Consider the following 10,826-nt stretch of genomic DNA (forward strand, 5'->3'; position numbering starts at 1 on the left):
TGCCACGAGGACGGCTCCCGCCTGCGGGCCGTGTTCGATGCCCTGGACCGGGACGGGGACGGCTTCGTCCGCATCGAGGACTTCGTCCAGTTTGCCACGGTCTACGGGGCAGAGCAGGTGACCGCGCAGAGCAGGCGGGCGGGTTGGCGTGGCCGGGGAGGCTCGCCCAGCGCCCGCAGGGCCTGCATTCCATTCTCTCCGCGTACTCTCCCGGGGGTTGGGGTCGGGTCGGGTTTTGCCGCGGCCCTTCTCCCCCAAAAGGAGGTTCTGCTCCCTGCCCTCCCTGCGGCATCAGCTGGGCCCCCTAAGCTGCGCTGGAGCCGGCGCGGCCAGGACTCTGTCTCATCGGGTCGCTCCGCCCTGGGCGCTGGTGGGCTGCCTGGTGGCAGCTGGAGGCGACATGTCTCACGTTCCAGTGAGGAGTGGGCTTCTGAGCTCCAGGGCTGGTGCCGGGTCCACCTGGTGGCTGACGTGGGCCCCAGGGACAGCAGGTGCCAGAGCAGGGCAGCAGGGCACCCGTCCCAGGCTGTGACTCCCAGAGAGGCCTTGTCCTCACTGACGTCCAGCGGCTCCGCTGCCCCCAGCCCAGACGGCACCAGCTGTGGGTGGGCAGTTGCTCTCCGGACTGCCCGGGCCATCCCGCAGGTGCTGGAGTCCACGCCCAGGGCGCTTGAGGGGAAGAGGCGGCTCCCTGCCGTTTGGGTCATCAGTCTCCTGTCAGAGTCCTTCGTAAGGGACCCGTGACCCCTGAGCAGCACAGGGCCTCTCTGTGCAGTCTGACTACCGGGAGCCAGGTCCTTGCTGAGCACACAGCCAGGTGCCTGCTGGCACGCACTGGGAATGTGGGTCGCTCCATGCTGTGCGTGCGAGCTTAGCGCTGGCTGGGCGTCCTCGGCGGTCTGCACTTCTGTCTGGACTAGGAGATAGGCTAGGGGTAATTTTCCCGGTGGTGGACTTCGCCTGTGGGTACCAGCTGCTGTTTCTCTTTGGAGAGCTTTTGCCATCAGGTGTGTGCAGTTGCTGGAGAGAGACAGAGACAAGGAAAGTGAGAGATTACCCCCCGTGGATGGCTATGCCGTCTTCCATTCCTCCTTGGTACTTTGGGCACATGTGCACCCATGCCTGGTGTGATTTTGACACCGCTGGGTTCAGGACTCAAACCTCGGTCGGCCACGTTGAGAGTCCAGCACCTTGACCACTGGGCCACCAGCTGGCCTCAGGGCCATGTTGCTGTGCGTCTCTGCCTTCCTCCCTCCTGTACGCCCCCTCAGGTGCTGCCCTGCCTAGTGTGCGGAGCGCCCTGCTGACCTGCCGCCCTTGCCCGTCTGGGGCGGGAGTGCAGTTTTCCTCACCAAGGGCTGCTCTGACACTGAGTTCTGCGGCCTCTGGGTTGTCTCCACAGTTCTTCGAGGTGGCACAGGCAGGGTTTGTGCCCACCCAGCGCTCCTTGCAGATGGCGCTGGGACAGGGACATGGCTGGGGCTCTTGGCGGGTAGAGGACTGTCAGAGTTGGCCGCTCAGGGTACCCTGTGGACTCATCTTCCTGGCCTCCACCAAATGCTTTTTTTTTTTTTTTTTGGATTTTGCCATAGGTCACATGTGCTTGCCTGAGACTGACAGGAAAAGAGGGAAAGTGAGAGACCGCCCTGGGCACTGGGATGACCGCGCCGCAGTCTCTTCCCCTCCATTCTCCTCTCGGGCCGTTGGGTGCCGAGCACACACGCGCCTGTCAAGACTCTCATGCCTCCACGTCTGGTACTTGAACCGCATTGGCCATGGGGAGTCCCGCACTGTAACCACCCCAGTGCGTGCCAGCCCTACTGAACGCTTTTTATTAGAGAGCTGCTTTTTGCTGTAACTTCCCTTGTCGATCACACTCAGAAAACTGGTTTGCTGTCTTACAGAGTAGAACTGAGCTGGAACCCTCAACTCTGTCAGCACCTGGTGAAGTTGCATGTTTGGGGGCGAGTCCTGACGACTCAGGGCTCGTGGGGACAGTGCCATGGAGAGGACCCCCCTGCGGCATCTCCTCCTGGACAGCCTCCAAAGAAGCAGTGCTGGGTGGGACCCAAGGGTTCCCCTCTTGGGATGGTGGTCTTGATTTCTTCTTTGTTTTTTAGGTTTCAGCCATAGGGAGCGTATGCTCGCTAGAGAGAGACAGAGAGAGGGCAAATGAGCAGGCACCTGGGAGGCATGGCTGTGTCCTCCATTCTCGAGGGGTTTTGGGCTTGCCATGTGGGAGCCAGCTCTTCCACGCCACCTGCTGGCCCCATACTCATTCACTTTTAATTTGACCAGAGAGAGAGTGAGAGACAAAGTGAGCGATCAAGCTATCAAGGACTCGAACCGTGATCAGCCATGTGGGAGTCCAGTGCCTTAACCACCACGACACCTGCTGGCCCCAGCAATGGTGAGTTGTTTTTTTTTTTTTTAGAAAGATTTTTGCTATAGGGTGCATGTGCTCACCAGAGAGAGAGACAGAGGCAGAAAGCAAGAAATCACCCCCTGAGGGGATAGCCATGCTGCAGTCCCTTTTTCTCCATTTTCCTCTTGGGATTTTGGGCACACAAGCTCACGTGCCTGGTGTGAGTTTTAAGTCACCAGGTCTGGGACTCGAACCACGGTTGATTGTGGAAGTCCAGCAACGAAAGGCTGCTTTTTTTTTTCTTGAGAGATTTTTGCTATAGGGCACGTGCACTCGCCAGACAGATAGCGAGAGGCATTAGAGACAGAACGCGAGAAATCACCCCCCAGGGGGGATGGTCACACCACAATCCCTTCTCCTCCATTCTCCTCTCGGGATCTTGGGCACGCACGCACACGCGCCCTGTGTGAGTTTTAAGCCACTGGGTCCGGGACGCGAACTGCGGTCGACCACGTGGGAGTCCAGCGACATAGCCACGTCTGGTACTTGAACCGCATTGGCCATGGGGAGTCCCGCACTGTAACCACCCCAGTGCGTGCCAGCCCTACTGAACGCTTTTTATTAGAGAGCTGCTTTTTGCTGTAACTTCCCTTGTCGATCACACTCAGAAAACTGGTTTGCTGTCTTACAGAGTAGAACTGAGCTGGAACCCTCAACTCTGTCAGCACCTGGTGAAGTTGCATGTTTGGGGGCGAGTCCTGACGACTCAGGGCTCGTGGGGACAGTGCCATGGAGAGGACCCCCCTGCGGCATCTCCTCCTGGACAGCCTCCAAAGAAGCAGTGCTGGGTGGGACCCAAGGGTTCCCCTCTTGGGATGGTGGTCTTGATTTCTTCTTTGTTTTTTAGGTTTCAGCCATAGGGAGCGTATGCTCGCTAGAGAGAGACAGAGAGAGGGCAAATGAGCAGGCACCTGGGAGGCATGGCTGTGTCCTCCATTCTCGAGGGGTTTTGGGCTTGCCATGTGGGAGCCAGCTCTTCCACGCCACCTGCTGGCCCCATACTCATTCACTTTTAATTTGACCAGAGAGAGAGTGAGAGACAAAGTGAGCGATCAAGCTATCAAGGACTCGAACCGTGATCAGCCATGTGGGAGTCCAGTGCCTTAACCACCACGACACCTGCTGGCCCCAGCAATGGTGAGTTGTTGTTAAGACTTTATTCCTGATAGAGCACATGCATGCATACATGAGTGTGAGAGAAAGACAGACACTCTCCACAGAGCCATGTTGTAATCCCCTTTCCCACATCCTTCAGCTGGTCAGACTATTGGCTTCTGAAAACGTGTCCAGCATGGTGTTAGAGGGACTGGGCCTGGGATTTGAACCCAGGTTGCCATGTGGGATCCATTTACTCTTGAGCAGCACGTTATCACTTGCTACGGAACAAAGGCTGCTTTTTTTTTTCTTGAGAGATTTTTGCTATAGGGCACGTGCACTCGCCAGACAGATAGCGAGAGACATTAGAGACAGAACGCGAGAAATCACCCCCCAGGGGGGATGGTCACACCACAATCCCTTCTCCTCCATTCTCCTCTCGGGATCTTGGGCACGCACGCACACGCGCCCTGTGTGAGTTTTAAGCCACTGGGTCCGGGACGCGAACTGCGGTCGACCACGTGGGAGTCCAGCGACATAGCCATTACGCTAACTGCTGGTTCCCCTGTTGGTGACTTTTTAAACTTGAACACACAGCCAAGTAGAGAGAATGGCGCAGCGAGCCCTGTGAGCACCACAGTTCTGCAGTCGGCCCCCAGTGCACTGCTCCCCACACCAGGGCAGTTCTGCAGGCGACGCTGGCAGTGAGTCGTTTCCCGCAGGGACGTTTCAGTGTGTGTCTCTACAAGGTGAGGTCCTTCTCACTCAGGGTTTTGAGAAACCTTAGTAAGTCCAGATACGGTGGATAACGGCAGTGACGAGCCTAAGTGTTTACACTCTGCACCTTGAGAGTTCAGAATGTCGAGGACAGGAGGGCCTTCGGGCTAGCCATACGACCATCCTGGTGACAGCTAGTTGTTAAAGTTCTCAGGTGGTGTGCTCAGTGTCCTTTATGTGATATTTTTACGAAGGTAGCAGTTTAAATCATTTAAGTGGTTACCTGCATTTTTAGTAGAAACAGTGCTTGCATGTAGCACAGATGGCTCTCGTGTCGTGCCCCTCACCAGCCGTGTCCCAGTGCTGGCTCGCCTGCGTTGTCTGGATTGGAACAGCACGGCGCTCCGTGGGCAGCAGCCAGTGGGTGACTGGAGGGAGGGACTGCTGCAGAGCTTCCCGGGTATGCTGCTCGACAGCAGTTCACAGTCAGAGGTGCCCCAGCATTAGAGACCTCGGCTGTCTCTGGAGGTCCCTCTCCAATGGGTCCTCTTCCTGCTGCCACCAACCCACTTGTCACTACCAACCCGTCGTGAAGGAGGGTTGTGAAGCAACTTCAGCGTTAGGAGAAAGGGTTGATTTCTTTTAGAGAGACTTTTTAAAAAGAATTAATTTTATTTACTCTTGCATTTATTTTTAATTTGACCAGACAGAGAGACACACATACATAAAGAGAAAGTAAGAAACCAAGCCGTCAGGTCTGGGACTCAAACCATGGTTGGCTATGTGGGAATGTCTAGCACCTTAGCCACCACACCACCTGCTGGGCCCTAGAGAGGTTTTTGCCATAGGGCACATGCACTTCTTGGAGGGACAAAGAGAGAACCAGGAAGAGAGAAACCACCCCCACCCTGGGTGGGGGGTTGGTCATGCTGCAACTCCTTCTCTTCCATTCTCCTCTCTGGATTGTGGGCACACGCACCTGGCATGAATTACAAGCCACCAGGTCCAGGACTTGAACTGCATTTGACCGTGTGGGAGTCCAATGACATAACCATTATGCCACCTGCAGGTCCCTGATTTCTGTTTTTTTTTTTTTTTCAAGCTGCCAGGTCTGGGACTTGAACCAAGGTTAGCCATGTGAGGGTCCCGTGGCCCCAGCCACCGCGGGACTTGAACTACAGTCGGCCATGAGGGAGTCCAGGGCCCTGAACCACCACACCACCTGCTGGCCCCCTGATTTCTGTTTTTAAAGGAATTAATAATCATCATCAGGAGGGCCCAGCAGGTGGCATGGTGGTGGAGGTGCTGGATTCCCACATGGCTGACATTGGTTCAAGTCCTGGACTTGGAGGCTTGCTTTCTTACTCTCCTTTTCTCTTTGTCTCTCTTTCTGGTCAAAAGTGAAGAATAATGGTAGTAAATATAATAAAAAATAAATCTTTTAAAAAAATTATCATATGGGACTTGAAATTCATGCCGGGCATGTCTGTGTATGTGCCCAAGATCCCGAGAGGAGAATGGAGGAGAAGGGGTTGCAGCGCGGCCATCTCTCTGGGGGGTGATTTCTTGCTTTTTGTCTCTGTCTCTCTTTGTGAGTGCACGTGCCCTAGAGTAAGATCTCTCTAAATAAATAAAAGAACTCAAGTGGATCATCTTTACTCTTTATCTGTTTTTTTTTTTTCTTTTTCTTTATATTTTTTTTGGGGGGAGAGGTTTTTGCTATAGGGTGCGTGCACTCTCCAGAAAGACAGTAACAGAAAGTGAAAAATCACCCCTCTGGGGGGATGGCCACTCCACAATCCCTTCTCCTCCCTTCTCTCGAGATCTTGGGCATGCATGCATACCGCGCCTGTCACGAACCGCAGTCAACTGCATGGGAGTCCAGAGACAGCCATTATGCCAACTGCTGGTCCCTTATCTTTACATTTTATCTTTACAGTCTCAGAAACATTTCCATTTTATTTGTCAATTAATAGGGCACATGTACTTGCCAGAGGCCGAGAGGAAGAGGGAGGGTAGCACCCTCCGCCTCCCCTCCCCATTGTTGGGATGTGCGACACACGCACACTTGTGCCTGGCATGTTTCTTGTCACCGGGTCCAGGACTTGAACTGCGGTCGGCTCTGTGGGATCTGACTCCCCTAACCACTGGGCTGTAGGGCTGGCCTAAAGATTTACACTTGAGCATCCCTGATGCTTGTCAGAAAACCCCACTGGTGGGAGAACCGAGTGCCCTCAGTAACCTGGGCAGGCACAGCCTGTCCTTATAGAAAGCCCTGTGTGAGAGGCTGCCACCAAGGCCCCCACTCCTGCTGCTGCTGCAGGGCAGTGGGCCTCCCAGGCACATCGGCGCTCCAGGGTGCTCAGTGTCCTTGCCAGGCTCTTTTCACGCCTTGAGTAGGAATGAGTGCATGCGTGAGCAGGAGTGTGTACTGTGTGGGAGCTTGCTCGTGTGAGAGCCCAGGTGTGCAAACGTGGGAGTGGGTCACGAGCGAGCGCACCAGTGTGTGCCTCTGGGTCTGCGGGCCAGCCAGATTTCTGCGAGGCAGACGTAGCTCCTGTCTGCTGAGTTACAGGCAGCTGCGTGCTACGTGTTATGTATGAGAGTAATGCACACCTATCATTACGTGAAAACGTGCAGGGAGACGCTGGTATGAAGTACACAGCAGAAGTGACAGCAGTCCCAGGACCCTGAGGAAAGAGCATGTGCATGCCCAGACTTGGACAAGACAGCGAGGAGCAGGGCTGTGGCGTGGCCAGGCCCCAGGGGCTGCTTTCTCCCCTGGCTCTCCCCCGTGAGTGCTCGTGCCCTCTGCGAGTAAGAGCACAGCCGAGAGCATATCGGGTGAGGGCTACCTTGTTTTCATGGGTGTTTATGGTCTTGGAAAAGCCAGTGTCAGCATCAGGCCATGGAGCCAGTCTATTTTATTCACTTTTTTTCTTTGGCCATGGTGTGTGTGTGCACACCAGAGAGAGAGACAGAGGGAAAGTGAGAGGTCGCCACCATGGCGCTGGCCATACCGCAGTCCCTTCTCCATCCTCTTCTTGGGACCTTAGCATGCACACACGTGCCTGGTGTGATTTTCCAACCACTGGGTCTGGGACTTGAACTGTGCAGTTGGCCCTGTGGGATCCAGCCACCGTAACCATTGTGCCACCTGCTAGCCCTCCTTGTTTCTTCTTTGTTCATGGTGGAGCACGTGTGCACACATACGGAGGTGAGCACCCTCCACAGGGTCTGGTCACTCTGTGATCACGTGCCCAGCATTTCTCGGGAATCAGGGGTTCAACTCCAACTACCATGTGGGACCTGGACTTTTTTTTAAAAAAAGATTTTTGCTATAGGGTAGCTGCACTCGCCAGAGAGAGACACCCCCCCCCCCCCCATGCCACAATCCCTTCTCCTTTCTCCTCTTGAGATTTGGGCTTGTATGCATGCATGCCTGGTGTGAATTTTAAGCTGTTGGGTCTAGGACTTGAACCATTAACCATAGAGTCCAGCGATGTAACCATTACGCCATCTGCTGGTCCAGGATTATTATTATTTTAGTTTTTGCCCTAGGGTGTGAGTGTTCTTTTGGGGCAGGAACTCTCGGGGTGATGGCCATGCTGCAGTCCCTTCCCCTTCATTCTGCTCTCGGGATTTTGGGCACACACACTCATGCACTGCTGCGACTTCCAAGCCGCTGGGTCCCAGACATGAGCCATAGAATCAGCTGTTGTACCCAGCCTCCCTGACCCTTACTTCATCTGCTGGCCAAAAAGTCTGAATGTATTTATATATGTATTTCAGAGATTTTTTGCTGTAGGGTCTGTGCACTTGTCAGAGACAGAGAGACAGTGAGAAATTGTCTTCCAGGTGGATGGCCTTGCCATGGCTCCTTCTCCCTCATCCTCCTCTCTGGATGTTGGGCACACGTGTACACGTATCTAATGTTTCAAGCTGCCAGGTCTGGGACTTGGACCACAGTCAGCCGTGTGGGAGTCCAGTGAGGTAGTCGCTTCCATCTGCTAGTCCCAAAAGTCGGAATATTTCTAAGAGTGTGTCACTCCTTCACCCTTAGCTGCGCCCCGCGATTGGCTGTCCACGCACAGCATGGTACGCAGACAGCAAGGGCTGCATCGTCAGGGTGGCCGGCGCGCAGGCTCAGCACGGTGTGTCCCACAGACCTTACAGCACTGTTCACAGGCTTCTTCATTACCTTAGGTAGTCCTGCTTTGCCTTTTAAAGGAACTGAGAAGGCACTTGAAGACAGGCTTCTGCTACAGAGTAACTGCAAAGGGGCGCCAGGCACCTGCGCTCTCAGTCTCTTAGTGAATTAAGGGAGAGACTACCTTGTCACAAAGTTTCTTTAATGCCTTTCCTCTCTCCTTGATAGAGTGTGTGTGTATGCAGGGGCAGGAAGACAGGCACCCCCATCCCACCCCATGCACCCAGCATGTTTCCAGCTGATCAGGCTGAGGGTTCAAACCCGGTACCGGCTGGGATCCTGTCCCCCTGAGCTGGAGTTACTGCTGGGATCCTGTCCCCCTGAGCTGGGTGTTACTCCTGGGCCACAGAGCTGGTCCTGCCACAGGGGCTTTAGGCCACGTTCAGGTCCTTGTGCAGCCAGGGGGCAGGTGTGTGTAAGGAAAGCTGGGAGCACAAGTGAGACCCTGGTGCTGCCGCCTGAGCGGGAGCTGCCCGCCACCCCCCTTCAGCGACTCCTCTGGGAAAGGTGGTCTGTTTCTAGAGAAATAACTATTCAAAAAAATTTTTAGAGAGATTTTTGCTATAGGGCGTGTGCCCTCACCAGAGAGACACAGAGAGACAAAGTGAGGAATTAACTTCCAGGAGGTTGGTCCTGCCTCTGTCTCTTCTCCATTCTCCTCTTGGGATCTTGGGCACGCATACATGTGCCAGTGTGATTTTTTTTTTAAATAATTATGTATTTACTCATCTGTTTATTTTAATTTGGCCAGAGAAAGAGAGAGAGGGGAAGTGAGAAAGCAAGCCACCAGATCTGGGACTCAAACTGTGGTCAGCCTCGTAGGAGTGTCCGATGCCTTAAACACCGTGCCACCTGCTGGTTGCCTGGTGTGAGTTTTAAGCCACCGGGTCCAGGACTCAGACCACGGTCAACTACATGGGAGGCCAGTAACATAACCATTCCACCATCTGCTGATCTCAGCAAAAAATAACAGTTTCTCTCTCTCTCTCTCTCTTTTTTTTTTTTTTTTTTTTTTGAGAGGTTTTTGCTATAGGGCACGTGCGCTCACTAGAAAGACAGAGAGCAAGAAGTCATACCCTGGGGGATGGCCATGCCACAATCCCTCCTTCTCCATTCTCCTCTCGGGATCTTGGGCACGTACACACACGTGCCTGGTGTGAGTTTAAGCCACCAGGCTTGGGACTCGAACTGCAGTCAACTACATGGGAGTCCAGCGACGTAACCTTTAGGCCATCTGCTGGTCCCTTGAAAAAGCTACCTCTACAGTGGAGAAGTCTGGCTGTCTGCACCTTAGCCAGGTGATCAAACTGCCTGCACAGTGGGGGTGGTTTATGGTCCTTTGAGGGGCTGCAGCTGCAAAGACTGCTACTAAGTGACAGCTGCTGGGATTCCTCAAGTCCTTCGAGGTCGAGGAAGACCAGAGCCCGTGACAACTGAGTGCCGTGCCTGCCTTGTGTCGGGTCCTGGGCTGAAGGTAAAGCGGGACTGGAGGCCGTGGCTGGGGTGGGGTCTGTAGGAGATACACTGGGAAGGGTGGGGAGGGCGACGATTGGACTTGCCAGCTCCTCAGGAGTGGGTGTGCACGTGTGTAGAAAGCAGATGTGGAAAGACTACAGATGCGTGGGCGTGCCTTATATTGTCCCTGCAACTTTGTGGTGGGTTTGATCCATTTCAGAACACAAAGTTAGGAACAGCACCATTGAGTACTCCCAGGGTCTTGGGAGTGCATGCACACGCACCTGGCATGACTTTCACACCTCTGGGTCTGTCTGGGAGTCCAGTGATGTAACTGCTACACCATCTCCTGGCCCCTCCCTTTAACATTTTTCTTTTTAATAATTACTCATTTAATTATGTTTATTATTGTTATGCTTCAATTTGACCAGAGAGAGAAAGCAAGCTACCAACCAGGTCTAGGCTTGAACTGTGTCATCCACGTGGGAGTTCAGTTCCCCAACCACCACACCCTGTAGACCATGATCTTTTTTTTTTTTGAAGAATTATTTTATTTTGGGACCAGCAGTTAGCGTAATGGCTATGTCGCTGAACTCCCATGTAGCCAACCGCAGTTCGAGTCCTGGACCTGGTGGCTTAAACTCATGCCGGGTGCATGTGCAAGCGTGCCCAAGGTCCCGAGAGGAGAACGGAGGAGAAGGGACACGTGGGAGTCCAGTGCCCTTTAACCACGCCACCTGCCGGCCCCCATAAATGAAATCTTTGTGCAAAATACTGTTCAACGTAGAATGTTGGGGAGTGTTGGACTTCCCACGTCTCCTTGATGCCTGGCAGAGCCGAGGCTTGCTGGATGGGTGCCTCACCTGACCCTTGGCTCTGTGGGGCCGCCTGGCCTCTGGGACATGTCCTGTGTGCTGGCGAGAG

The 10,826-nt window shown here is 54.1% G+C and overlaps 1 protein-coding gene across 1 annotated transcript in view; it reads left to right on the plus strand.

Annotated features, from left to right (window-relative positions):
* The window catches only part of RAB11FIP3 (RAB11 family interacting protein 3), a gene marked incomplete at both ends in the record, with an annotated part of 63,155 nt that continues 52,329 nt past the window's right edge, over positions 1 to 10,826 (plus strand). Inside the window, 1 exon segment of the mRNA XM_014587008.1 lies at positions 1 to 117. Within this exon segment, the coding sequence (XP_014442494.1) occupies positions 1 to 117 (117 nt within the window).

This window comes from Tupaia chinensis, unplaced genomic scaffold, assembly GCF_000334495.1.
Source record: "Tupaia chinensis unplaced genomic scaffold, TupChi_1.0 Scaffold000178_1, whole genome shotgun sequence".
In the NCBI taxonomy this organism is placed as follows: Eukaryota; Metazoa; Chordata; class Mammalia; order Scandentia; family Tupaiidae; genus Tupaia; species Tupaia belangeri.